Here is a 27190-nt window from a genome sequence, read left to right on the forward strand (position 1 = left end):
TCTTCAAACTTCTTTGACCATGAGCCACACTAATATATTTTGGAAAACCCAATACATACATACACATATAACTGAAACAAAACAAATCAATACGTGCACCACTACATGCTAAGTACTCTGATGTTTTCTTTTTTATTTTATTCTGTTCCATTTTTTTAAATGTTTTATTTATTTTATTTTACTTATTTTTATTTTTGGCTGTGTTGGGTCTTCGTTGCTGCACGCAGGTTTTCTTCTAGTTGCGGCGAGCGGGGGCTGCTCTTCGTTGTGGTGCGCAGGCTTCTCATTGCGGTGGCTTCTCTTGTTGTGGAGCACGGGCTCTAGGCGCACGGGCTTCAGTAGTTGTGGCGCGTGGGCTCATTAGTTGTGGCTCACGGGCTCTAGAGCGCAGGCTCAGTAGTTGTGGCACACTGGCTTAGTTGCTCTGTGGCATGTGGGATCTTCCCAGACCAGGGCTCGAACCCGTGTCCCCTGCATTGGCAGGCATGTTCTTAACCACTGCACCACCAGGGAAGCCCTGTTCCATTTTTTAAATGCTGGACATGACCTGATAAATTGGTTTCATGACCTGCTTACTAATGGGTCTCTGTCACAGTTTGAAAATCACTGCCCCAAAAAGGGCATCTTTCTGGAGCGTGAAAAGCTAGAATGTAAATCCTCAAAGCTATAGAATTTTCTTTATTAATTGGAGGGAATCAGGTTCCTTTGTTCTGAAAATGTACATTGGAAATCTCCAAGAGAGGATATAGTATTTTCACAAACATCTCACCACTCTGAAATTTCTAACAATTGAGAAGCCCTTCTGTTTCTGGGAAGGGGCCTCTAGCCACTCAGCCTAGAGGCAGAGGAATGGGCTTCCTAGACCTGAGAGGGGGTCTCATAGCCCCGAGCTCTGCTCACTGCCTTACACCACCCTTTACGCCACTGGCTTCCCAGAAGCCCCACCCAGAATCCCAGACCCTCAAAAGAGAAGGCAAAGACTCACATGCCAGAGAGACCAGACCAGTCCCCCATGGCCCTGAACATAGACAATGGAAAAGGCCCCCAGATCTGGAGAAGACCCAGTTGTAGCTACAACCAAACTCCACAACTGCAGCCAAGCTTCCTTTTTCATTCATAAGATGATGACAGATGGTGGCCTGGACCTGCAAGAGAGCAGAGGAAACAGAGAGAAATGAACAGATTTAATTTACATTTTGAAGACAAAATCACTGGGACTTGCTGGGGATTGGATCTGGGAAGTAAGAGAAAGGAATGGATGAAAAATGTATTAGATTCCTAGTTTGAGCCACTGGAAATATGTAGTGCCATTTGCTGAAACAAGATACACTGGGGGAGGAATAGGTTTTAGAGTGAAGAGTTTGGTTTTGGCTGAATTTAAGAGGCCTATGAGACAACCAGGAGGAGTTGTTTAGTAGTAGTTGGATACCAGGTCTGAAGCTCAGAGGGTGGTCCAAGCTAGAGAAAGAACATCAGCACATTCAGGAGTGGGTGCTGAGAAAGATGAGGGGGCTGGACCTAAAGCCAGACAAACTTTATTCTCACTGTCTTCCTTTTTCTCATCTCTAACACAGAGGCTTGGACCAGAAGATCTCTGGTTTCAGGCAGGCCGTTCTGTGATTCCCCAACTTTGGAGTTAGTCTTGGGGAGACCTCATATCTTCCTTCTGCTCCCTTATCTGCCTTTAAGCACAACTACCTCTAATGGCAGACATGGAAAGTGGCAGTCTCACAGGTAGTTAGAATGAGAGCTTAGAAAACGATGAAGGGTCTGGATGGTGCATGCATGGACATTTCCCTAAATTCCAACACTAGGGACACAAGCATTAGTGTCCCCTTATACCTTGACTAAGGTAAGTTGAGAGCAAATAAAATAAGAATTACAGATTATACTAAAATGTCACAGGCTGAAAATACAGTTATATACTTCTTGGGTGATCAAGCCATAAGGGAAATCAGAGGTATTTAAGGGAGCTCTGGGACTGTAAGGGTGACGTCACGGGGCTCAACCTGCCCTCCCACAGTGGACACAGAATCCCAGGCTCTCTGAATTGCAGCCCTGAGCTGGTGTGGAGATTTCCCTATTCCTTCCCCCTGCAGATTTATGAGCTGTATAACGGTGGCTCGGTGCCCGTGACATATGAGATCCAGACCAGCATCCTGTCGCAGGTTCAGGAAAAAAATTTTGATCACCCCATCTTCTGCTGCCTCAACCCCAAAGGGGAGATCCAGCCAGGTACAACTGCTCTTGTCTTCTGGATCTTCTCACCTATTGAGGCCAAGACCTACATGGTGAGCAGCAGCCTGGGCTAACACGGGCTTGGGGAGGGGGTTGGAGGTGGCCTCCCCAGCAGGCCTTGCTCTGACCAGTGCCTTCCCCCACCTTCCTAACTTCCCAGGTGGATGTGCCCATACACATCCTGGGATGGAACTCAGCCACCATCCGCTTCCAGGGAGTGGGCTATGACCCTCACATCATGGGCGACACAGCCCCATTCCACAACATCTCCTCATGGGACAATAGCTCCATCCACTCGAGGCTGATGGTTCCTGGACAGGTAGGGGGAAGGGACCTGGGAAGGCCTGAGGCCTAGGAGGAGACTGAGGGCCCAGGGTGTCCACTGCAGAGGGATGGGGAGGCTGCGAAAGAAGAGACGGAGTTGAGAAGGGAGGGATACAGAGGTGAACCTGGAAGCAGCCCTCCTCCAGATTTAGGAGGCAGCACCAGCTCCATGAGAGGCTTACCCTGCCACCTAGTGCCCACAGGTGTTCCTGCTCCGGCCACTCCCCCTGCTGCAGGGCCCTCCACCCGCCCTTGCCTCTGGGCATTGGGATGGGGCTATTGAAAGGAGTAGAAAGAAGCTCTGTCATTCTAGGGCTCTGAGATATTATCTTCACATAGAACAGTCTCTCCCCTGGACCTAGATGGATTTTGCTGAAATATCTAGGGTCAGTAACACTACCTTTAGTTCGCACACTCTTCCCTGTTGGGAGGTCTGACACATCCATCCATCTATTTCCCCACTGATCCACATGCCTGTTTATTCATCCACGTATCTCTCCATCCGTCCATTCACCCACTTCTCCATCCATCCATCCACGCACTCATCCAGTTACTATCCACCAATACATCTGCCTGTCCACTCTTCCACTCCTACCCTCTTTGGACTCTTACTGAAGGATGAGTACTGTGGGGTCACAGAGAAGAGCCAGACAAAGTCTCAGCTCTGGAGGCACTCAGGGTCTAGACAGAGAGAAAGTGCCCCTTCCATGGCCTCAATCTTTCCAGATACCCCTACAACACAGCTCCTGCTGTGTGCCCAGTGAAGATGCCAACAGCTGATCACCTACTAATTTACAACCATCCTTCAGAGACTCAAATTTTGTTGGCTTTAGTTCTGCCTTCTCTAAGCGAATTCTGATTTCTCAGCCCTTCCAAGCCTATTTTAATGGTCAAAATCATAGGCTTTAGAGTGAGACTGCCAGAGTTTATCCCAGCTGTGCCTGTGAGAGACCTTTGGAAAATTATTTATGCTCTCTGAAACTTAGCAGCACATCTATAAAGTGAAGATGATAGTAGTACCTATATATAGTAGTGGCCTATATATTGGGCCACTGTGAGGATCAAATGCATGTCAATTGCCTACGGTGGTACCTGGCCTGTTGAAAGCATGCAGTGACTGGTAGTGGTTGCTATGCTTAGTATTTCTTCACCTCCCAAAGCTGCTGTTGTGTTGTCTGCACCAACAGAACGTCTTCCTGTCCCAATCTCATATCTCCCTGGGAAACATTCCTGTGCAGAGCAAGTGCAGCCGCCTGCTGTTCCTCAACAACATCTCCAAGAATGAGACAATTGTCTTTGTCTGGCAGCAGAAGGCTCTGGACTTTGGGGAGGTGAGAGTTCCCTGTGTTTGCAGAATCAGAACCTCCAGAGGGGCTCTAGACTCACCCCATGCCATCCCACTCCATTCCACTCTATCCCATCCCATCCCACCCCATCCCATCCCCTATCCCATCTTGTCCCATCCAATCCCTGTGAAGCTCCAGAGACTCCTTCCCAAAATAAATAGGTGTCTGTGAGTCCTATGAGAGGAAAGGTGGCTCCCGAAGAGACGATCCCGTTTGTGGTGACCCTGAAGGCCTCAGTGCATGCCAGCTTCTATAACATGGACCTGGTATGCAAGGTAAGATCAGCCTTAGAGAGAAGCTGGGATGGTGCACAGCTCCCAGTCTTGAGGTGTGGGGTGGCCTGTGAGATCCCCAGACCCCCAGAGAGAGGCAAAGGCCAACCTCTGGAAGAGTGGAGGGCCCACAGCACAGGCCCAGGCCAAGGCCCTCCAGACCTTGGTCTTCTCTCTCCTTGTCCTGAGCCACAGGTGTACCGGCAGAAACTCCTGAAGCAGTACCGTAAGGAACTGCAGGAGTGGAAGGACGAGAAGGTGCGGCAGGAAGTGGAGTTCACCATCACAGATAGGAAAGCAAAGGTGAGGAGGGCAGGGTGGGCTTTGAACACCACAGAGCTTTCTGATTGGCCTTGCCAGAGGGGACAGAGGTGGTGGTCAGAGGTGGTCCTAAAAAACTGGTCAGCCTGACTTAAGAGATTAGATTTCTTTCATTAGGCTAAGCATAGCACATCCCCAAGAGACTCTCTGGATTCTGAAAGCTGGCTGACCATTCCCTGCTTCATGTAGCCTGTATTTAATGAATACCTACCTGGTGCTGGGCACTGGGGACCCAGGGGAAACCAGGCAGAGCTCACCTTCTGATGGAAGAGAGTGTGGCGTAGTGGTTTCAGGTACAGGCTCTGGAAACAAATTGCCCGGGTTTGTTTCCTGACTTTGATGATTTCTAGCTCTGTGATCTTGATCAAGTTATTTAACCTCTTAGTTCCCTCAGCTGTATAATGGGGGGTAATATGACATCTGAGACTGGCTTCAAGATAATCCAGAGATGGGGTATAGATGAGACAAAATTGGCCATGAACTGCTAATTGTTGAAGCTGAGTTGGGGGTAATGGAAGATTCTTTGTAGCCCTCTCTCCACTTTTGTATACTTTTGAAATTTTCCATATTAAGAAGGTTAAAAAGGGAGTTCCCTGGTGGCCTAGTGGTTAGGATTCCGGGCTTCCACTGCCACGGCCCGGGTTCAATCCCCGGTCAGAGAACTGAGATCCCACAAGCTGTGCAGCATGGCCAAAAATTAAAAGGTTAAAAAGAAAAGTTGTTAAAATGTTTTATTTTATTTTTTTAAACTTTACTTTATTTATTTATTTTTGGCTGCATTGGGTTTTCGTTGCTGCGTGCGGGCTTTCTCTAGTTGCGGCGAGTGGGGGCTACTCTTCGTTGCGGTGCGCGGGCTTCCCATTGTGGTGGCTTCTCTTGTTGCGGAGCATGGGCTGTAGGCGCGAGGGCTTCAGTAGTTGTGGCACGCGGGCTCAGTAGTTGTGGTTCACAGGCTCTAGAGCGCAGGCTCAGTATCTGTGGCGCATGGGCTTAGTTGCTACGTGGCATGTGGGATCTTCCCAGACCAGGGCTCAAACCCGTGTCCCCTTCATTGGCAGGCGGATTCTTAACCACTGCACCACCAGGGAAGCCCCAAAATATTTTAAACTGTGAATAAATTGTTATCTGCTTTGTGGCACTGCTGCGAGGATTAAATGAGTTAATGCATGTAAAGTGCCTACAACAGTGCCTGACACCCAGTAAGCACTCACTAAACATGGGCTATTACTATTTATGCAGGGGAGACTGATAATAAATGATTCAAAATATCCACCTTGGATCCTCCTCCCCACGGTTGCATTCTTTTTTTTTTTTTTTTGTCTGCATTGGGTCTTCGTTGCTACACACTGGCTTTCTCTAGTTGCAGTGAGCAGGGGCTACTCTTTGTTGTGTTGCTTCTTATTGCAGTGGCTTCTCTTGTTGCGGAGCACGGGCTCTAGGCACACGGGCCTCAGTAGTTGCGGCGCACAAGCTCAGTAGTTGTGGCGCACGGGCTTAGTTGCTCTCTGGCACGTGGCATCTTCCCCGACCAGGGCTCAAACCCGTGACCCCTGCACTGGCAGGCGTATTCTTAACCACTGTGCCACCAGGGAAGTCCCCACTGTTGCATTCTTGCACCTCGATCACCCCTGTGTACTCCACACTGAACCCCCAGGGAGACACTACTCCCCTCTGAACCTCTGGCCCAACTGTGAAGGCAAATCATGTCTTGAGGGCCATGGGAGAAGGGAATTCTGAATCAAGGCTTAATAAGGGAGGCTGTTTCCTTAGCAAGCCAAACCAGACAAGTACCCTTGGGGCAGCCTGCATTGTTTGGTGGCATCTCCATGTCTTTCCTTTAGTTAGGTAACCAGATTTTCCATGTCTGCAGGCAGCACTTCCCTAGGGAAGGTTCTGGAAGAGGGTGTGGCTGGGAGTTGGGCAGAACCAAGAGGGCAGCAGGTGCTGACATTGATTTCAGGCCCTCCGTGGGTCAGCAGGAAGGGGAGGAAGAGGGGAGTCCCTCTAGGCCTCTTACATCCTAAGCAGGGGTCTCTTTGCTTCCACAGAGAAGGGCATATTGTACAGCTTGTGAACCTGTGAGGAAGTACAGGGTGAGGACGTAAGCCCGGGCCTATCTCCTTGGGATAACTTGAGAGGATCTTTGCTTCCTCTCCAGAGATACCTCCAACCTCTGGTCTAGTCTCCTGGAAGGGAGGGATGAAAGTGACAATGGGTGGGGATGAAATGCCAGGGGTGTCACAGAAGACCTGGTTGGGGGGCTAGGGACCCATCAGTGATGGGAATGCAGTCCCTAAGTCCCTGTCATCCGTGCCTCCCCTTTCCCAAAGACGCTGCCCCCCATCAAGAACCAGTGGTGTCTCAACTGGCCAACCAGCTGGAACCTTAAGATTGCGAAGGAGGAGACACGCTGGCCATGCCCCCAGCCGCCCTCACCAGTGGTGCTCAGCTTAGGCCTCACTGCCCGCGCCCATGCCACTGACTACTTCCTGGCCAACTTCTTCTCTGACTTTCCCCGCCACTTCTTGCACCGGTGAACTCTCAGGGAGGGAGGGGTCTGCTTTCTCTGCTCTCTGCCACCCTCCCGCTCTAGAACAGGACTGCCCAGACCTAACCCTTGCTGAGGGCTTGGAGCACGTGCGGCATCACTGGGACTTCTGGGGCACTGCTGGGCCCAGAATGTCCCCATTACTGTTAGGCCCTTATGAGGAGGGGGCAAAGAGCCAGAGCCCCTGGGGAACCCACTTAGGCCTCCCTGCCTCCCCTCCTTCCTTCCCTTTCCAACTTGGAGCCTCTCCAGGTCCTTTGCTGACTCTGAGAGTTGGGCTTGGTTCCCCAAATGCAGCAGCACTATGTTGGGTTAAGGCTGGGGGCTGCCCCAGACTCACCTATGTCCTCATGACTGGGCAGCCACCGTCACTGCTCATGCCCCCAACCCCAGCGTGGTGGCTTGCCCAGGCCACTCAGAATGCCACGGCCTGCCCCAGGGAGCTGCCAAAGAGGAAGTACCCCAGGGAGGAGTCGGAGGCTGGTGAGGAAGAATCCCTGGACAAGTGGGCCCCTGTATCCAAGCAGGAGAAGCAGCTCCTGACTGACTGTCTCACCACCATAATCAGGTGACCACCCACCCCCTAAATGCTCACCCCTCCATCTCCCTAGTTCATTCGTCAATTCTGGGTCCACCCAAAGCCCCTGAAATCCCAGCCCTTCCTTTCCTGAAAGATAGAACTTCCTCACAAGATCCTTCCACTGGTGGTCCCAGGCCCTCCAGGATGGTACAGCTCTAATGGAGCTGGGTGGAGGGATCCTCAGGGCTGGGTCCTGAGTTCTGCCTTGTCATGGCTGGTAGATGTGGTCTGGAGCCAGTTCACTGTCTCTCCAGGGCTCCGGCCCTCATCTGTGTAGCTCTGACATCCTGGCTCTTCCTCTACCATATAATGTTCACCTTTAAGAATCCACGGGGCCCAGAGATGCCTTTTTCTAAAGAAGGAATGGGAGGGAGCAACTGATCAGGGGCTCCCCTCCCCGCACTTAGCACATGTTTGTGGACACAGTAGTCAAGAACCACCCCTTGGGGAACCCTGAAGCCAGAGCCCCCCACAGGGCGCTGCAAGGCCTCTCAGTGAGGACCTTCTCCTCCTCCCTGCCACCCAGGGGTCTGCTAGAGGACAAGATCTTCCATGAGGCTGTGGACCGAAACCTGGTGGAGCAAATGCCTTACTTCTGCCAGTTCTGGAATGAGCAGTCGGCAAGGTTCATGGCCCAGAACAGCAGCCTGCACTTAGTGCCAGCCATGTCTCAGTCCTCCAACAGCTCTGAGGTCAGCAAAGACAAAGAGGAGGAGGAAGATGAACGGAGGCTGAGGAAGAAGGAAGAGGGGGAAGAGGAGAAGAAGGACGAAGGGGAAGAGGAGGAGCTGGAGGAGGAAGAGGAGGAACAGGTGGAGGAGGAGATGGAAGAGGAGAAGGAGATGGAAGAGGAGGAGCTGCAGGAGAAGGAAGAGAAGTTGCCCTGGACGGAGATTAAGCCCACGCTGCAGCCCACGTCCCAGGAGTCCCTGAAATGGCAGTGGCAGCAACAGCTGAAGGTCTTACTGAAGGAGAAGCAAGAGCAGGATGAGAAGGAGGCCATCAGTCGGTAAGCAGCCAGAGCGAGGTGAGGGTTTGGGGTGGGGGGGTCAAGTGCAGAAGGATCCTAGGAGGCAATGGTGTGCTGGGGCTCTACCTGTGTGAGCTTCTCTTTCCAACTCAGTGTTCATTGACATCACTGTTGGACGCTTAAGACCTCAGTGGGAGTATTTATGAAATGGTGATCCAAGCTTTAATTTTCTTCTCCAAGAGCAGACTATTAACATTTACCATCACACCACTTCCAGGAGGGTGATTATAGTCGTCAAAGTCTCTTAAATGAGTTTTTAGAGCCAGGAGAAAAGTACCACCTCTTCTTGCACCGCCTTTCCCTGGGGCTGCTCTGTGGCTTTCTGTCCGTGGTGGGATTCCCCAGGAGTCCCTTCTGCACCATCCCATCGCTCGATGCCTTTCCCCAACCCTGGCCCTGGGATGGGGACTCCGATTCCCTGGGTTCGAATCCCACCACGTGTACCAGCAGCGTGACGTTTGGCAACTTGGTCTGTTTAAGCCGTAGTTTGAACGTCTGTAAAGTTGGAACAAGGATGCCTCATAGTGTTGGGAGGGCGGGGAGTTAAAGTGAGAATCCACGTAGAGCACGCGGCAAACGATACAGCACAGAGGAGGCCAGCGGAGAACAGAGAGCGCGGTCGGTGGCGGCGCTGACCCCGGCGCCCCCGCCTCCCGCCCCGTAGGCTGCCGGCTTTCGTTAGCCTGCAGGAGGCGCTGCTGGAGAACGTGATCCAGAACATCCTGGTGGAGGCGAGCCGCGGGGAGGTGGTGCTCACTTCGCGGCCACGCGTCATCGCCCTGCCGCCGCTCAGTGTTCCCAGGTTGGGGGGCCCGGGCCAGCGGCCGCTGGAGGGGCGCGAGGGGCTGCAGGGGCGGGCAGGCTCGGCGGGAAGCCTCTCCCCGACCCCACTACCTGGGGCTTTCTGTCATCCAGGATTCTGACTCCTGACTCGCTGCCGGCGGCGTCCCCGGGGCCGCAGCAAGCGGAGATGCCCGGCTCGATTGAGCCGCCCCCCACCAACTGTTTGCAGACGCCAGCGCCCACCCTCTCCGACTTGCAGCTCTAGGTTCCTCCCGCCCCCCTCTCCATCACCCCACATTAAAGCATCTAGCTTTTTTTCTATATCTGCCTTGACTTTATTTCCCCGACGCGACAAGAACTCGCGCGCGCGGTCTGAGAGGGACAGATGGTGGAAGCGGCCAAGGTGGACCGCCTAGACTCATTGGAGACTTAGGGGCTGGGAGGTTGCGCCTCTCCACTCCACTCGGTAGCTGGGCAAGAGTTCTTGCTGCTCGCTGCCAGGCGCTGGACCTGGTCTGGCCAGTGGAGGGCGCTTCGGGCGGGGCCTGGCTGGCCTTTGCCCCAGCAGAGACGGGTGGACAGGAGCCGAGCGCCAGGCCTGGTCTGCGCAGCAGGTGGCCGCGGAGCAAGGTCGCCACCCCTACCCTTTCCCCGCCGCTCTTGCTCTGAGGCTCGGCCCTTCCACCTCTAGCTTTTTCTCAGCATCTGCCGGGCTCCCGGGACTCTGCTGAGGTTGGGAAGGAAGGGAAATCGAGGCACTTCGCGGAGGGCCAAGAACTAGACGCTGGGGTGCGGGTGGAGATCATCGCTAGACAGCGGGCCACAGTCCCTACTAAACGACTCCCATCGTGAATCTGAATCCCCAGACCAGGGGATGTCCCACTTTCCCTAGGATACCCACCTCCGGTTCCCCCTAACCTCCGCCTGGCAGCCTCTGTCCTCGGCTCCTCCCCCCCTCTCCCCGAGGCAGGTGGGTGGAAAAGTGACATCTGGTGTTGTTCCAGAGGCGCCCAGGTCCCCGACACCCCCCCTCCACCGCCACCGCCAAGGCCTCGGAGGAGCTCCGGCCCCAAAGCCTAGGCGGGGGCGGGGAGAGGGGCGCTCCGCCTCCTCTGAGTCAATATTTGCCCCGAGCAAACGGGCGCCCGGACAGGTGTGAGTGTGTGTGTGTGTGTGTGTGTGTGTGTGTGTGTGTGTGTGTGTGTGTGTCTAGGGGCGGGGACTGAGTAGGCCGTATAAAGCGCGCTGAGCCGGGGCTCCGGCACAAGCTCCGGGGCGTGCGCTGGGGACCAAGCCAGGCAGGGCCCGGCCGGGTAGAGGGTTGCCAGGAAGGGAGGGGCGGGCCAGGTGCGCACCTGTAGTGGCCACTGCGGCCGCCGACGTGTCAGCCGCAGACGCGCGCAGGTGAGGGCGGCAGCTAGCGGAGTGCTGTGCCGCACTGCGCCCGCCGAAGACCAGGACCAGGAGACCACCGAGGGCCACAGCCTGGCCCCGGGCCCTCCGCTCCCGCCCCGCGACGAGCCCCTCGCACAAACCGGACCTGAGCGTTTTGTTCGTTCGGCTCGCGTGAGGCAGGGGCGGCCTCTCAGCACCCGCCCGGGGGCCCGGCCCGATCGCCACGCAAGCACCTGTCGCCGCCGCCGCCGCCATAAGGGTCGGAGAGGCTGTGCGCCGCTCCCCGGGGAGATCCGGCTCCCATCCGGCCCCGCCCGCCCTGCCTGGTCCTGCCCGCAACTCCTGGGCTGCCCGGCTCGATTCCGGATAATACGGGCCGGCCGAGCAGGCTCCACCGGGTGGCATGGGGGGCTGTGGGCCTGGTCAGGAGCCCTTCCGGAGGTGAAAACCCTGCTTCTAGTCCGGCTCTGTCCCAGCGACTTCTGTGGCCTTGGGCAAGTCATTTCATGGCCTCTCCTCGGGCTTTCCTCCAACCCCCATCCCCCATTTGCGCAATGAGGGGGGTTGGTCTGGCCTCCCGCATGGGGCCCACCAGTCCCCATGTCCTAGTTTCTGGGCTTTTAGCAATACTTTTGAGGCCCCTGACTTGGGAAGTTTGAGGCTCTCAAGGGGTTGGAACAACAGCTATGAGGTGTGGAAAATCTGGGTGGGGGGAGCTAGAATCACAATGGATCAAGTCCAGCTCCTCCACATATCTTTGGCTGACATCCTGAGGGTTCACTCCCTGCCATCTCCTTGACCCATCCTTCAGTCTTCCCATGTTCAAGATAGACAGACTGATAGAAAAGGACAAACATGGGGTCCGGTAGCCCTTGCCTGATGGGGTTCCCAGGCACTGCAGCTCACTGCCTTTCCCAAACTTCATAATCCCAGGGCCTCTTGTTTCAGTCAGCTGGAGGTGGGGTAGGTCTGAGTGGCCCTCAGATTAGGTGGGAGTCCATGGGTCATTAGCCACAACCCAAACCTAGGACAGACCACCCCCCTTTTCAGTGACTCAAAGTGTTAAAATCTGACATGGGGGAGGAGGATGAAGATTGCCCTAGACCCCTGGCCTCCTGCTTGGAGAGCCTAGAACTGAGGCCTGGGGTCAGTCTGAGCTCCCAGTTGAGTCTCTGCCCTGTGATTCCAGGTGTACTCCATTCCACCTCCCAAAACTGATGGTGATGCTGAGCCAGCCCCAGAGGGAAGGGCCAGTTGTAGGTCAGGGGTGGAAGGAGGGCTCCTTGGACAGCAGTAAGGAGCCCAGTTTCCCCTAAGGGTGAGGAAGCATTATGGGGAGGGACTGTACCCCACACACCCAGGCCAAGGCAGTCCCCAGGGAGATGGGAATGAGGGTCAGGAGTCACTGTTCCCTTCTGACTCCAATTTGGATGTTCCTGGGGGTGCTGGCTTTCCCTCTCCACTTTCCCCCCACTTCACTGCCACCCCTCACCCAACTACCCGCAGGCTCCACAGGATCTGCTGAGTCCTTGGCACAGAGAAAGGGAGGGGGAGGGGATGAGATGGCTCTGACAGATCCCAGGCAGGTCTGGGGAGAGGGCGGACTGCAGGCTGGATCTACGTGCAGCAGCCTGGGGCATGAGGGTGAGGGGAAGTCCATGGGCCCCAGGCTGGGTGTGCGCAGCCCCTATCCTGGCCTCCCTGACCAGGCTTCTGTCCTGGGCCCAGCCTGGCACTGATTGATTTGCCTGGCCCTGGTGCTGGCACATCTTCCCTGTGTCTTTGAGGGCCTCCTCTCCCCTCCCCCAATCATGGAAGGTGGCTAGAGCACTCCCCTTCTCGCTAGGATTCCAGATTCTGGGGCTGCACAACAAAGAGGTCTCCCCTTGGAATGACCACCCCCCAACACGCGCACACACACACACACACACACACACACACACACACACACACACAGCAGTCCTGGGGGCGGGGGTGAGAAGAATGAGGCCACCAGTGGGCTGGGGTCTGCCCTTGTGACAGAGAGCCACTGCCTCTTCCCCCGCTGGTGGGGGCGGCAATTTCCCCAGACCTCCACCTCCCCCATCCCTCAGACCCGCATTTCCTGGACCTGGCTGGGGATCTGGCCTCTCCTCCAGGTCCATCCTCCCCTGCCTGGCCAGGGGCGGAGTCTCCAGGCGCCAGGCAGCCCTGCAGGTGCAGGGCTTGGGGAGGGGGGTGTTCAGCAGCTGGTGTTCGAGGCGGCCCCCACCCCCTCCCCCTCCCTGCTCAAAGCCGGAGCCTGCTTCCTGTCATCCCTGTCAGCACCCTGAGCGGGGGAGGGGACAGGTAATGGAGGAAGCGGAAAAAGGGAAAGAGCAGTTGGAGTGTGGCTGGCCATAGGGGGACCAGCAAACTGCCCATGAGAAATGGAGAGGGGAGAAGGATGAGCAAGAGGGTGGAGAATCCAAGCAGAAGCACAGAGGGACAGACAGAGGGTGCAGCCCAGAGGGTGTGGAAGATTTCAGGGTCCACACAGGCTGCAGACACCGCCCCCCCAACCCCAGATTGTGAAAGTGAGAGCTAGAGAGAGACCAGAGATACACAGAGGCAATGTGAGATAACAAGGGATGTACACTCCAGAGAGATGGGATTTGAAGACGTTGGGTCAGAGGTCAGGGTAACCAAGGATGGAAGAGACAGTGTGGGCAGGGGAAGGGGGAGGCTATGTAAAAACAGCCTCCATCCCACCCCACGTCGGGATGGGGAAATTACCCACAACAAAGGAGAAAGAGCTGGCTTCTATGTGACCTGCAAACGTGAGCCAGGGCTGGAAGTAGAGGTGATACCCCTAACTTGGGAGACCCACGTCTCCCCATTAAAGGGCAGAAGGTGAAGAGGGACAAAGCTCAGGCCACGTGAGTAGTGAGGGACATGGATCTGACTCCATCTCTCCCGCTTTCTCTCTTGGCCACAGCTGGACAGACAGCTGTGGCAGCTGCCCTGGCCCCACTACCCACCTGCTGATTCTGGCCCAGCCGTGGAACTTCTGGGTGTGGAGGCTGCCCAGGGTCTATGTAAGAGTGTGGAGACCTGGGAGTGGAGGCACCGGGGGGCGGGAGGGTTTGCACACAGGCGCTAATACCCAATCCAGCCAAGGCAGAAGCAGAGCCTCACTGACCTTCTCGGAGATTAGTCCCCATGACGACAGTGGCAACTCACCCCCTCATTCGGGCTAGGCCAGGTGTGTGTGAGAAAAGTGGGAAGTGGGGAGTGGGGGTGCAAGCAGAGGCTCGGTGGGGAGGGAAGGGAGCCTTCCCGAGGCATCACAGGATCACAGGAGTCAGGGCTGGGAGGCCCTTCCAGGATCAGCAGTTAGCTTAGTTTTCAGGTACAAAACTGTGGCCCCAAGATGGGGAATGACCTGCCCAAGGCCACATATGGACCCAGGAAAAGCACCGGGACCAGAAGTCAGGTCTCTGGTTCCACCCAGACAGCAGAGATTTGAACAAAAACAAAGGAAATTGGGATACCCCCCGACCCTCCCCAACTGAGCTCATCAGTAGAGCGGCTCTAATGGAGTGAAGCAGGAAGGCTCCCCATCCTGAATGCTAGGCTGGCTTCTCGGGACAGGGGATGCCGCTATGCCTGCTACCCGACTCCTCCCTACAACCCAGCCCAGCCCCAGGGGGACAGGAAGAACGAGGCAGCAAAGCCAGTTATAACCACAACAGTAACAGCGAACATTTATTTGATGCCTACTGCAGGCTAGTTCTGGGTTTTACATGCACTTAAATCTTTACAACAGTTTTAAAGACTATCATTCCCATTTTTCAGGGGGAAAATCTGAGTAGTAGAGTACAAGTTCATCCAACTTATAAGCAGTGGAGCTTGGATTTTAACCCAGGCAGCAGTGTGACTCCAGAGCCCACACTCTTAACCCTTCAGTGTCTGTATGATCTTGAGTGGGTGACTGAGATGATCTTCTCTAGGCAACCGTGGAGTGGGCTGTGTGCATATGAAAGTACACAAGGCACCCACCACAGTGCCTGGCACATAGTACATTTTATTAAATATTTAAGGAATAAGTGAGTGAACAAACATCTGCCCATAAATGAGTTTGACCATTGAGGTGTCTACTGAATCCTAGAAGAAGACTGTTCACATGTGATGCATGTGGGTTCCGTCCATGTGAACGTGTGCACGTGTGTGCCCTCTCCCTGCCGCCCTGTGCAAGCCCTGTGGCTTTGTGCCTGGGTGAGTGGGTGGTGGTGAAAGCTGCCTCCCATCTCCCTGGATGGGGGCCAGTTCTCCATCCCCACTGAGGGGCAGAGAAGAGGGGCTCTGTTGATAGAGGGACAGGACAATGAGTCTGTGTGGGTGCGGCTCTCACCCCGTCAGGACCCACCTCTTTCAGCCCCAGCTGTCGGACCCAGCCTGAGCTGAGCTAGTCTCTCACCCGCGTTATCTCTGTCTCCCAGGAGACCAGACCTCACAGCCCCAGGGAAGGTGCTCACTGCTGTTCCTGGCTCCCGAGCTGGGGTGGGGGTGGGGAGTGGAGGAGCAGGGCTGCAAAGGAGGGGCTGGTGATGGTACAGGGTGGGGGAAGGCACCACATTCACAGAATTTGCATCTTCAGTCACCAAAGCCCTGGCTGATTTCCCAGTGAAATGAGGGAAAGGGGTGGGAGCAGGCCGACTTGAGGAGAGGACTTTGACCACTGGGACCCTCTAAGCTGTCCATCAGTACTGTGAAGTCGGGCTGTTCGAGGGATGGGGTCCTATATGAGGGAGACGTCACTTCTCTGGGGATTCTACCTGGGATGGAGACCTGGATGAGAGTCCAGGATTGGGTTTAAGGGTTTCTTTGTCAGATCTACATTTCCCCATATGGGATGGAGATCTGAGCGGGATACAGGGCCTCACTGAGAACACAGGACTGAGTCTGAGGGCTTCTCTGTGGGATCTTAGTGTGCCTTATGGGATGGGTGCTTTGGCAGAATCATGGGGGGTGGGTCCTGAGGATTCTTAAGTGGGACCAAAGGTCCCTATATGAGATGAAGGACTGGACAGGGTGGGGGTGGGGAGTTCTCTTCGGGTAAAGAGATACCCTACAAGATCTTGAGTGAGGTCTCTTGGATGTGTAGACCTGGGGACACTTGTTTTTTTGTCTAACTCCTCCCCCTTCCCCATGCCCAGAGGCTGAGGCTGTGGATGTGGAGGAGGTAGGGGTGAGGGTGCTGAGAGGGCAAACAAAGCCACCTGTGCATCCATCCTTCAGGAAGCTCTGAGCACAACTGATCTGGGAAAACAAACAGGACCAGCTGCTGGGGAATGGAAGGGGGGCTGGAGGTGGACCAGCCTGGTAGAGAAAGGAGGCCAGAAGGGGGTCCATAGTACAGAAAAGGGGCAGGGATCCCAGAGCCCCATTCTAGCACACCAGTAAGGGCTGCCTGACAGCCCCTTCCCCTCAGTGGCTCATTCTTCCCTTTCTTGATGATTATGAGGCCCAGAGCCAGGGAGGGGTCTGGAAGGATGTGGGGAGCCTGAGAGAGTCTAGAGATCTGGGCAACTGGCTATTGGCAGTGTCGGTGGGTGTGCCCATTTCTGAGAGAGCTAGACTGAAAGCCATGGACTATCCTGTGCTGGCAGTGGGACCTACACACCATTTTCCCGATGAGGGAACTGAGTCAGAGGAGGGGAGAAGCTAGTTAGTGCCACACAGCTACTTAGTGCAGAGCCAAGATCAGAATATAGGACTAGGAGAGGAGCGATGGCTGTTCTACTTCACAACACACACACACACACACACACACACACACACACACACACACACACACTCCTGTGGAATACGGTGGTCCCACCAACACGGAAACTGCCCTCCCAGCCCCAGCTCCCGAAAATACAGCGTCCACCCTCTGACAGCCACCCCCGCACCCTCGGGACTAGACTCGGCGCCCGCGTCACTGACCAGCGCAGACGCACAGCCTGACGCATTCGCCACCGGCGCCCCTCCCGACCTCAGCCTCAGATCAACTCCCCCTTCCTTTCCCCGCCCCCCGTCCCCACCTCTCCGGCGTTCTACCCAGAGCGGCCCGCGCGCCCCCCCTGGTGGCCGTATACAGAATTGCTGGATAGAGATGGGGGAGGAAGAGAGAAGGAAGGGAAGAGATTCGGTCCCTCACTTCTCGCCGCTGCGATAGCCCTAACTTGTGAAACCGAGACAAACTGCCGGGTCACGAACAGCTCAGGACTGTTTCTTGCCTCCCTCGATAGCTTGAATTTCCCCTTTTTGGGTTTGGGGAAAATTATACCCTATGTGTCCAAACCCCCTCTAGCATAGGGAGTCGGGACTGCGCATGGTTCTGACCACATCAGCAGTCAAACCTGGTTGTGGCTGTCCCTGCTCTGACTTAAAACCTCCAAACTGGGCTTTACTCTCTATGTTATAGGGCCTTGTACTTTTGGCATTCACCTTCACACACGTTGTGATCCTTGACAGCAATTACTCACCAGTGAAAAGAGAGACTCAAGGGAGACTCCAAATTCCCCCAGTGCCTGTTCAGGGGTGGGGAGGTCGGTGGGATGTGCAAACCGTCACCCCCCCCACTCTCACTGGAGAATTTCCTCTACATCCCTTCCCCCATGGACATCTGGCCCAACCTGACCACCCTGTTCACTCATTCATTCCAGAAGTTTTATTGAGCACCTACTATGTGTCCAGTACTGTGCTAGGTTGGAGGATAACAACTGAAAATGAGACTGACACAGCCCCTGCCCCTTTAAATGGAGCTTACAGTCTAGTACAAAAGGAAACACTCAGTACAGCCATACACAAAAGATGAAAAAGACAACTTTACAGAGTAATAAATGCTATAAAGAAAATAGGGTGATGTGGTGGACAGTAAATGCCAGGAACAGCATCACCCAGGTGGTAAAAGAGGAGCCAGCATGCCAAGATCTTGTGACTAAGACGCTCCAGGTAACAGGAGCAACAAATGCAAAGGCTCTGAGGCTGGAGTGAGCTTGGCAGTTGGGAGAAAGCATAGAAGCCAGCATAACTAGACTTCCGGATTTGGGGCAGCTGCATCTGGCCTGTGAGCCCTTTTAGTCACAGGAGGTTGGGTGGCAACAGCACCGGCTTTGGAGTCAAAAGGTCTAAATTCTAATCTTGCTCTGACACTAGCTAGCCATGTGGATTTGGAAAAGGCCCTGTACCTCCCAAGCCTCAATTTCCACATCTGTTCACCAAAACCTACCACTTTGGACTGTTGAGTTTATAAGAGAAGCACTTGGTTCATGGGAACAACAAAATATTAGTTTCCTTCTTACTCACCCCTCCGCTTCTGCTGGAATACCCCCTCCATTAAGGAACACTCACAATTTTGCCAGAAGCCTTTGTGTCTCCTTGACAGCCATGATGGCTAGGAAATTCTGTTGCACGTTGTGAGGAAATTTCCTCCCTAGAACTTCCCTGGGCCCCCAAACCTTTCCCCCTAAATTTCTCCCTCCCCACACCCTACCTTCCCCTCTCCCCCCACCGTACAAGGCAGTGGGATTGGGGGTAAGAGCCTAAGACCTACAGTCAAAACAGAAACCCAGGTTCACACCTCAGCTGGGCCGCTTCTCAGCTGTGACACCTCCCCGACTGCGTTCCGGTACCCTTCTGGGCCGCAGGATCATCTGTGAAATGCAAGGCAATAACACCGCCTGCCTCAACTGGTCGGTGCTACAATTAGCTGAGATCACGCACGTAAAAGCTCTGAGTAGAGGGTCTGGCCCGAACTAGGCGCTCAATAATCAGCTGCTAGATCTCAGGCTGACGTCGTGGCCGGAGGCCCCAAAACTGGGAGCTTTGTCTGGTGGCTGGGAGCGCCACGGTTCCGGCCGCGCTGAAGTTGAGATGTTCTTCCTACTTGCAGTAGCGAGCCACTCCCTGAACGCTTTGCAAATCCGTGCCTTCCCTTGGGACGTTTACATTTCCTGCACTCAGCGCCGCCTTGCGGCGAGTCCTGGTCATCGCCTCTTCTCAGCACCTCTGCGCAAGAAAACTTCGGGAGCTCAGCACCGGGTCTGGGGACTCGATCTTGGCAAGAAACGGGCCGCGATGGCCCACCGTCCAGGGAAAAGAGGGCTGAGGGTCGTGAGGAAAGTCTCTTATGGGGAACCTTGTCTACTTCCTCCCTAGCGTCGCCCCAAAGAGAGGCCTCGACCTCTAAAGAAAAGGAGTTTAGACGCTGGGAAGAACTTCCGCATCTCGAGCCAGGAAAGCGCGGTTTTAGCGGGGTGGCCACCGGGTGGCCTGGTACCTCTATCCCTGAAGGTCTCGGCCTGGCTCAGGCCCCCCAAAAAGAAAAAGCGGAGTCAGCCTCGGCTGTGGCGAGCGCCGGACATGTGTCTCAGCACTTTCTATTGTAATCCCCGAGGGCTGGGGCCAGGTCAGCGGTTGCGGGAAAGGCCGCGGCTCCCCCGGGGACACCAGAGCTGACCGCAGCTTGCCCGCTGACTCAGCTCCCCCCCCCCACCCCAGCGGGAGAGGGTGCGGAGAGGGGGCGAGGCCTGGTATAAAGCCCCGCACGCCCAGCTCGCGCGCAGCCTCTCCGCTTCCGTCAGTACCGCGCTCACCCACCCGGTGAATACTCGGTGCTGGGGCGGGGTCTCTTCGGCCGGGGGAGGGCGAGACGGGGAAAAGCCGCTAGCAGCCAGGGTCCAGCCCGCGGTCCTTCACCTCCCATCGGGGTTGGGCGGGCCTGGGCGGGGAGTGGGCTCTCGAGACGCTGAGCGCTTGGTCCCGTCCCTGTCTGCAGCGGCATGAGCAGCGCCCCCGCGCAGGGCCCAGCGCCCGCCAGCCTCACGCTTTGGGATGAGGAGGACTTCCAGGGCCGCCGCTGCCGGCTGCTGAGTGACTGCGCCAACATCGGCGAGCGCGTAGGCCTGCGCCGGGTGCGCTCGGTCAAGGTGGAAAATGGCGCGTGAGTGATGCCCCGGCGCGGTTGGGCTGGGTTGCGGGGCGCCAGGCTCCCCTGGCGCAAGCTCCGAGACTGGCTCCCAGTCCTCCATTCCCCAGACTGTATGTAAGCCCTGCCTGAGAGAGACCCAGCAACATGGAACATACCTAAGCTTCCTCAAAACTCCCCACCTGCCCCAAAACAAATCATGAGAAAGACTGTATCCTCGTGTGAGCTAAAGGGATAAAGGCGAGAAGCGACCCTTTGCGGCACTCCGTGGGGCCAGCCTGAACCCTGAAGGGGTTCCCAGTGTAATTCTGTCCCTTCCAAAATTAGATGGCTCTAAGCTTCGTTTAGCAAAAGAAGCCAAATCCCTTCCGCTCGCCCCACCCTGGTCTCCTAGAGACTGGGACCCTCAAGAAAGCTGAGGCCCCTGAGCTATTGCAGTTTGTTGCTATCACAGGTTGCTACCGCAGGTTAGGGGGGTTCCTACACCTACCTTTGCAGGGGCCAAAATCCTTGCGGTAGGAGTGCTTGGTCGGGTGATCTTCGTAGACTGGAAAATTCCTTCCAGCCTGGGGGCCCTGAGCTGGAAGCCTGGACCCCTCAAACCCCAGATAGCAGCCGGCTTAGGGTCTTTAGCCTCTACAGGGGCTGGGTTGCCTTGTGATGGGTGTGGTAGGGGAAAGGCCTTGGGTGGAGACAAAGATCGGTTTTGTAGCAAGCAAGGGGGAGGGGGAGGAATGAATGAGGCTGGGGCAGATGCCTCGAAGCTTCCATTATCTTTCCCCAGTTGGGTGGCCTTCGAGTACCCCGACTTCCAGGGACAGCAGTTCATTCTGGAGAAGGGTGACTATCCTCGCTGGAGTGCCTGGAGCGGCAGTGGCGGCCACCACAGCGACCAGCTGCTGTCCTTCCGGCCAGTGCTCTGTGCGGTGAGCACAGCCCTCCCCCTCCTCCTCTGCATCCCAGCTCCTAGCTCCAGGCCCTGGCCCCACCACGGCACCTGGAAAGACCATCCACTCACTGTATGGGGGGTGTAAACACAACTCCTAGATGGGTGGGAGTGGCATTACTTCCCAGAACCAGAGAGGTCTCAGAAATTTTGGAACGTGGGCCTAAGCCAGGCATCGGAAATCAGCACCACGGACAGCCCCGAGACCGTGCCAGTCTTGAGCCCAGTTCCTCACACCCAGTCGTCCACACGTCCGCACGTGTCAGCGAGCGCTTCTGTTGTCACACAGCACTGTGAGGTGGGGTGACTGCCCTTAACCTCATACATAAGTGTGGAAATGGGGCTCAGAGGGCAAAGTGATTTGACCCTGGTCACAAAGGTTAACATGAGAATAGAACTCAATCAGGGATCAAGGCTGAGGAGGGGTTAGTCTCTGTGTGTATGTTTGGGGGGCAAGGGTTGGAAATGAATCAAATACACTGGAGGGGAGGATCTCAATTCCCATTTCTGCTGATTTATCTACCCTACTGGTGAGGCCTGGGGCTGTGTGGTGGAAGACAGAAAGCTGCCTCAGCCCAGTTTCTCCATCCCAGGAGGCCAAGGAGCCCTGCAGGGGTAAGGCCCTGGGGCAATGGGAGCCCAGACTCAACAAACACTGATGCCCCGGCCTGTACGTTCTGACTTTGCTCTCCACCCTTCTCTGGGTCCTACCCTATGAGAAGCTATGTCCAGGGTGCTGGGCAGGGGATTGATAGTCAATGCTTCCTTAGGGAAGCTGTCTTGTTTAGTTGACCAGATTTCTCTCAGGACCTCTGATTTTCCTCCTGCAAAACATGTCCATGTCAAAAGATGCTCTCTATCCCTGACCTGGAAGTGTCTCTGGGAACAACCCCCTCAGTCTCACCACCTCAATCCAAAGCCATAGAAGGGACCAGGCTGGGGACCTCTGAGCATCCCAGCTTCCCAGACTGATATGGAGCTGATGGAGTGAACTCTGGGTGTGTTTATGGACCCTGTGTCTTTACAGCTTATGCTGGGCAGAGTGTTGGGGGAGTCGGGCTGAGAATGTATCCTCTTTGGAGGGCCTGACCTGTCCACCCCTACCTTCTTGTGCCTCAGAACCACAGCGACAGCCGTGTGACACTGTTTGAGGGGGAAAACTTCCAGGGCTGCAAGTTTGAACTCAATGATGACTACCCATCCCTGCCTTCCATGGGCTGGGCCAGCAAGGATGTGGGTTCCCTCAAAGTCAGCTCTGGAGCGTGAGTCCTGGGACTGGAACAGGGAAGAAGAGGAGGGAGGCAGTGGGGACCAGGGAGGAGGGTGGGGAAAAGTGATGCGGGTGCTAAGAGACACCGTAAAGAGAGACACTGGGGGCTAGGGGACAGGGGGAGTGAGGTCATGGGAGACTGAGAGGCAAGGGGAAGTGAGATGGTGGAGACAGACTGGGAGGGATGGGGCAGGTAATAGGAGAATGAGTCAGGGGGGCAACGTGGGGTAGAGGAAGGGATTGAAAACATGGGTGAGGGGGCAATGGAGGGTGGGAATAGGAGACAAGATGAAGAAGGTGTTAGGAAGACCTGGAGCAGTGGACAGGGCAGGGAGAGATCCATGTAGGGAAAACCAAAGCCATGGTTTTGGAGCTGGGGTTTGGGAGCTGAGAAAGGAGGACCAGCCATGGAGGACATCGGTGGGGGTGGGGGCAGAGCCTACTTACCACCCCTGTGCCTTCTCTGGCCTAGGTGGGTGGCCTACCAGTACCCAGGCTACCGGGGCTACCAGTATGTACTGGAGCAGGACCGCCACAGCGGGGAGTTCCGTAACTACAGTGAATTCGGCACGCAGGCCCACACCGGGCAGCTGCAGTCCATTCGGAGAGTCCAGCACTAAGCTCCACAGCCCCGGCGCCTCCCCTGAGGACCCTCAATAAAGGCTCCTGAACCTGCCTGCCCCTCTTGCCTCCTTTTTGGTGTCTTGCTTTGCAATCTCCATCCTTATCCTTCTGAGGGTCCTTCTCTGCCAACCCTCCCCTCCCCTCTGGCTCCAGGACCCTTGAGTATGGAGCATACACTGGCTTAGGATGTATGTGGCTGATGGGTCTGAGATGAAAATGCTGGTAAGAATCCTGGGGATCCTGTTAAATGCAACCAGCCCCACACCTCTCCTTGGTAAAGGCCTATCAGCTTGGACCAGGGGTACCGCTAGCCCAGATAGTTCCTTTGCCATCCTCTGGTTTGGGCGCACATAGCTCCACGGCAGGGCTCATAGCTGAATTTCAACGTTCACACACCCCCTGGGCCAGGCACCATCATTTGGGGCAGGACCTCCTTAACTCTGTGCAGGAGCCCTGCTGGGTTCCTCTCTAACCCCCACCCCTACCTTTTCCAGCCTTTATCTTCACCCTGGCTCCCTATCCAGCCTAAGGGAAGCTTGCACCCATTTCCCAGCTTTGTAGAATCTCCGCCTTATAGAGGAGCAAGGGTGTGAGAGGGATAATTGCTGGGAGGTCCCACTGCCTCCTAGGGGAGATGTCCTCTCTCTGAGCCAAGCCCTAGACCCTTTGAATAACAATCCCTCGTGGTATTGAGCTCCAGCATTTATTGTACAAAGCATTTGCATACCTTGCCTCTCAGATGTCTCAAACAATTCCCTCTTCATTCTTCCTCTTCCTCCCCACTCTTCAGAGGACTAGTGAGCTGGAGAGGCCACCCCTGAGCCACTGACCACAGTGAGCCTGGGTTCTGGGGCAGGTGGTAGAAGCCCACAGCCATGGTGGGGTTGAGTGCGGCAGCAGCCATCAGAGTCTGTGGCACCAAAGTGGCTTCTTTCCAGCTCCCTCTTTGGCTCAGTTTATGATAATCTCACCCACATAGGCAGGGCCTTCAAGGCCCTTGGGAGGCCCTTCATCTTGTCCCTCAGGGATGCTTGAGTTTTCAAGCCCCTGGTGGACCTATCCATGGGGAGGGGTGGCCCAGATCATTGCCCCAGCCCAGGGGAGACAAAGCGATGTTGGAGAAAAGTCAGATTTGGACCTGGGCACTTCCCAGGGGCCCAGCTGTGCACAGTCAGGCATCTGCTCCCTTGGGAAGAGTCCTGGACCAGAAGTCAGAACACCTGGGACCCATTCACATAGCATTCCCCCAGCCTCAATTCCCTCACCTGTAAACTGGGGCTATTGAGTCCTGCCTTGTCTCTGTCACAGGGTTGTTGTGAGGATTCAAGGAGAACTCCCTGAAAATGCTTGTGGTTCAGACAAGCACTAGGGCAGTTACCATTGGACCTCCCTTCCCTGACTCTCCCCATGGATCTCAGGGTTGGGTCAGGGGACCAAGGACAGAGTTCTAGGTGGGGTATGAATTCTGCTTTATACCTAGATGGGTTCTAAAGTCCATCGCCCCTGTCACATTTGATCCTCCTAATAGCTTCCATTCTTCATCCATTTCACCAATGAAGAAACTGGAGGTCCTCTGAGAGGGAGAAGGCTTGATGAGGCCATCCACTTAATTGGTGACAAAGCCAGGACCTGAACACAGGGCTCCAGACCCCAAATCCAAGCTGTTAACTGGAGGCTGACCTGAGCTGTGGCCAAAAGCCTCAGGCCTCAGCAGAGCCCCAAATCTTTGTAGGCTCCAGAGGAGCCTGGGGTTCCTGCGTGGTCACAGGCTCCTAACTGTCCCCTTGGGGGCATGGTAATAGTAACAACAGCTAAATATATGCAGCTTTGTCTGAGCACTCAGCATGTGTTATATAAGCCTAATAATTCTGTATGGTTGGTACTATAATCCCCATTTTACAGATGAAGAGACTAAAGTACAGAGGTTATGTAGCTTCCCCAAAAGCCACGCAACTAGGAAATAGGGGATCTGGAGTTGAACCCAGACCCAGACAAACTGGCCTCAGAGCCCAGCAGCCCATCTCCACACTGCCTGTATTGGGGGCAGGCAGTGAGCAAAGGGAGATCTGGTATCTACCATCAGCTGAGCTGCCCTCCCTCCAGGAAGGTCCATGGTTACTAGGACCACCCAGCAAGATGCCTTCAGGAACTGGCAGTGTGACCCTGACCAGGGCACGCCCTGTCTCTAGGTATCAGTGTCCTTACCTGTACAGTGAAGGAGTTGGGGGAGCTAATATTTGTTGCAGCCTTTGCCAGCATGGATCTTCTAGGTTTTCTTAGACCCACGGGTCCAGCTCTGCTCCCCACATCAGCAAATAAGGAAGGGGTGCGCAGAGGCCAGGCTGGGCCTGAGTGTTTTCACCTTCCTACCCTCCTTCTATTCTGGGCAGGCTGATGGTCTGCAGAACACGGTGGGGCTCACACCCAGCCAGGTGGGAGGAGGATGGCAGGGAAGCTGCCTGGACTTGCTCATTGGCTGCACTCAGCCAAAGGCCAAAGGGGACGCAGGAGGTTATCTCCTTTCCAGTGGTGCAGCCAAGATCCAGGTGAGGTAGTGGTATGCCCCTCACTCCCTCACAAACTCTTTCCAGAGCCCACCTACCCCTCAGTCCCTGAGTCCTCAGTGAGGCAGTGGTGGGGGCAGAGCCTGAGCTGTTGAACCTTCATCAGCTCGGAGCTGGGATGTCCGGATAGACGCCCACCCTAAGCGCCTCTCCCTTCTGCCTCAGCCTTCCACTCAGAGCATTAGTGGGTGAAACTTGCTGCCTCCCCACTCTTGCAACTCTGGCCTCCTGTTCCTCATTTTCTATCTGGGGACGTGACAAGAAAGCATGAAGGAGAGGGTGTGAGACCTCGGCCGGACCCTCAAGACCCTCTGCTCCCTCAAAGCCCTGAGTTTTGTCCCCAGGGAGCATCCCAACCTCTCATCTTTCCCCCACCAGATTCCACCTCCACATCCTGAAACCTCCACGCCTGTCCCTTTAGGATCCTAAGGGGATCCTGAAGAAACTGGAGCTCCTCTGAGAGGGAGATCCCAGTGGCTCAGCTGGGAGCCCCTCCATTTTCCCCTAGACTCACCTCCCACACTCCTCCTTGGTTCCTCTGATTTTTGTACCCTCCACCAGCAAGGAGGAACACCCCAGGAGTTACAGCAAGTGAAGAATGCAAGGGGCCCCACAGAAACCCCTCCCCCAGCTGGACTTCCCAGCCACCCTCAGTCAGGCAACCCAGGACGAGGAATCCTGCAGAAAACCTGCCCGCTTCCATCCAAGTGCCCTGAAGTCCCAGGTCTCCTCACCTCCTGAAGTCAAGCAGTGGGAGAGAAAGGCCTTGAGATTACCAATTCTGACCAGAGTCACCAGGTGCTGCATGACTGCAGGTGGGCTCCTGTCCCAGAGACTCATCTTCAGCCAGCATCCCTCCTTAGTGTGCCCCTCCAGAGCCAGGAAGCCCCACAGGTACCCAGAGACTCCAGGCCACCTGGGAACCACATCAGCTTTGCTAATACCCCTCTTTGCCCCTTTCTTGGAGTGTGCTTACTTCCACTCCCCCTGGGTTTGGGACCTTGTACGGTGCACCTGTTTTAACTCCTCTATTCCTACTAGAGCAAGGTGCCAACTGCAGCCTAGTTCTGGGATAATCAGGATGGGAATAGTTGTGAGGGTAGATGGTAAGCTGGGATGACAAGGGATGGGGAAAGATAGAAGAGAAATGGTTGGGGGGGGGGTGGAAGGGGGGTCACGAGCCTACCATTTGCCACAAATTAGTGAGAACAAACGAATGAGAAAAGGAAGGGAAAGAGAGAGATGGGATGGAGAGGTAGAGAGGAGACAGAAGGGGAGATGGGAGGAGGAGGGACTAGATGGAAGAAGGAGAGACCTAGAAAGGGGGAGGAAGGGCAAGCCACTAAAAGTTGTGCGGGAGACGCCCCAGCGCTGGCCCAGAGGCCTGGGAGCCCCGGAAAGACAGGAAACCGGGGAAAACAAGAGGGAGACAGGGAAGGAGATCGGGTCTCCAGGGAAGAGCAGAGAGTGGGAGAGGAGGAGGGAGGAGTAGCGGGGATGGAGGAAGGGGGGTAGATAAAGGGAGCAACGGCTGCCGACCGGGAGCGCAGCGACAGAAGAGAGGGAGGGAAGCGGAAATTTAAAAGTGAAGATGCAGATAACGCAGCCTGGAGACGGGAACCCGGGTGGGGGTGGGGTGGGGGAGGGGAGGAGAGTGGAGCGGTGAGGTGGGGGGGGGAAATGGGTGAGAAGGAGGGAGCCCCCACCCCGTTGTGGCCCCGGGGGTCCGAGGTGGGGCCGGGTACCCCGCCCCATTCCTGTTTGCTCAGAGTCAGGGAGGCGGAAAAGAAATGGGCTCCTGACCCCTGTCAGAGCGCGAGGCCTAGGCCCATCCCCCGCGCGTCTCCCGGGTTGCGAGGTGCGGGGGGCTGCCGGGTGCGCTTGGCTGCCGCGCGGCAAGTCGGAGACTTTATTGCGATGGGGCGATAAGAGGGGCGGGGGCGGGGTCCGGGGGGCCCGAGGCTGCAGCTCTTTAATTAAAACGGAAATTGCGGCCCCTGCCCGCGCGGGGGCC

General features: G+C 55.6%; 2 protein-coding genes across 21 annotated transcripts in view; both read left to right on the forward strand.

The window, feature by feature from the left end:
- The window catches only part of CFAP65 (cilia and flagella associated protein 65), a 46450-nt gene extending 36687 nt beyond the window's left edge, over positions 1-9763 (forward strand). For 13 of the 20 annotated variants that reach the window (XM_082396536.1, XM_082396532.1, XM_082396544.1 and 10 more), the window contains 11 exons: positions 2100-2291; positions 2399-2557; positions 3750-3893; positions 4070-4183; positions 4376-4483; positions 6550-6594; positions 6832-7034; positions 7489-7617; positions 8156-8638; positions 9324-9461; positions 9575-9763. In XM_082396536.1, coding sequence (XP_082252662.1) covers positions 2100-2291; positions 2399-2557; positions 3750-3893; positions 4070-4183; positions 4376-4483; positions 6550-6594; positions 6832-7034; positions 7489-7617; positions 8156-8638; positions 9324-9461; positions 9575-9707 — 1848 coding nt within the window. In that variant the 3' untranslated portion in view covers positions 9708-9763. Of the gene's footprint in view, positions 1-2099; positions 2292-2398; positions 2558-3749; positions 3894-4069; positions 4184-4375; positions 4484-6549; positions 6595-6831; positions 7035-7411; positions 7618-8155; positions 8639-9323; positions 9462-9574 lie in introns of those variants that run through there. The other 7 variants (XM_082396540.1, XM_082396530.1, XR_014245945.1 and 4 more) reach the window with 7 other exon arrangements.
- A 76-nt stretch (positions 9764-9839) lies between these two features.
- Positions 9840-26786, forward strand: CRYBA2 (crystallin beta A2). The gene is made up of 5 exons (XM_082396605.1): positions 9840-10072; positions 19623-19787; positions 20557-20698; positions 21838-21980; positions 22461-26786. Exons 2-5 carry the CDS (start codon positions 19627-19629, stop codon positions 22606-22608), a joined length of 594 nt encoding a protein of 197 aa, XP_082252731.1. The 5' UTR covers positions 9840-10072; positions 19623-19626; the 3' UTR covers positions 22609-26786.
- The last annotated feature ends 404 nt before the right edge of the window (positions 26787-27190 follow it).

This window comes from Balaenoptera borealis (genome assembly GCF_965194805.1).
Source record: "Balaenoptera borealis genome assembly, chromosome: 6".
In the NCBI taxonomy this organism is placed as follows: domain Eukaryota; kingdom Metazoa; phylum Chordata; class Mammalia; order Artiodactyla; family Balaenopteridae; genus Balaenoptera; species Balaenoptera borealis.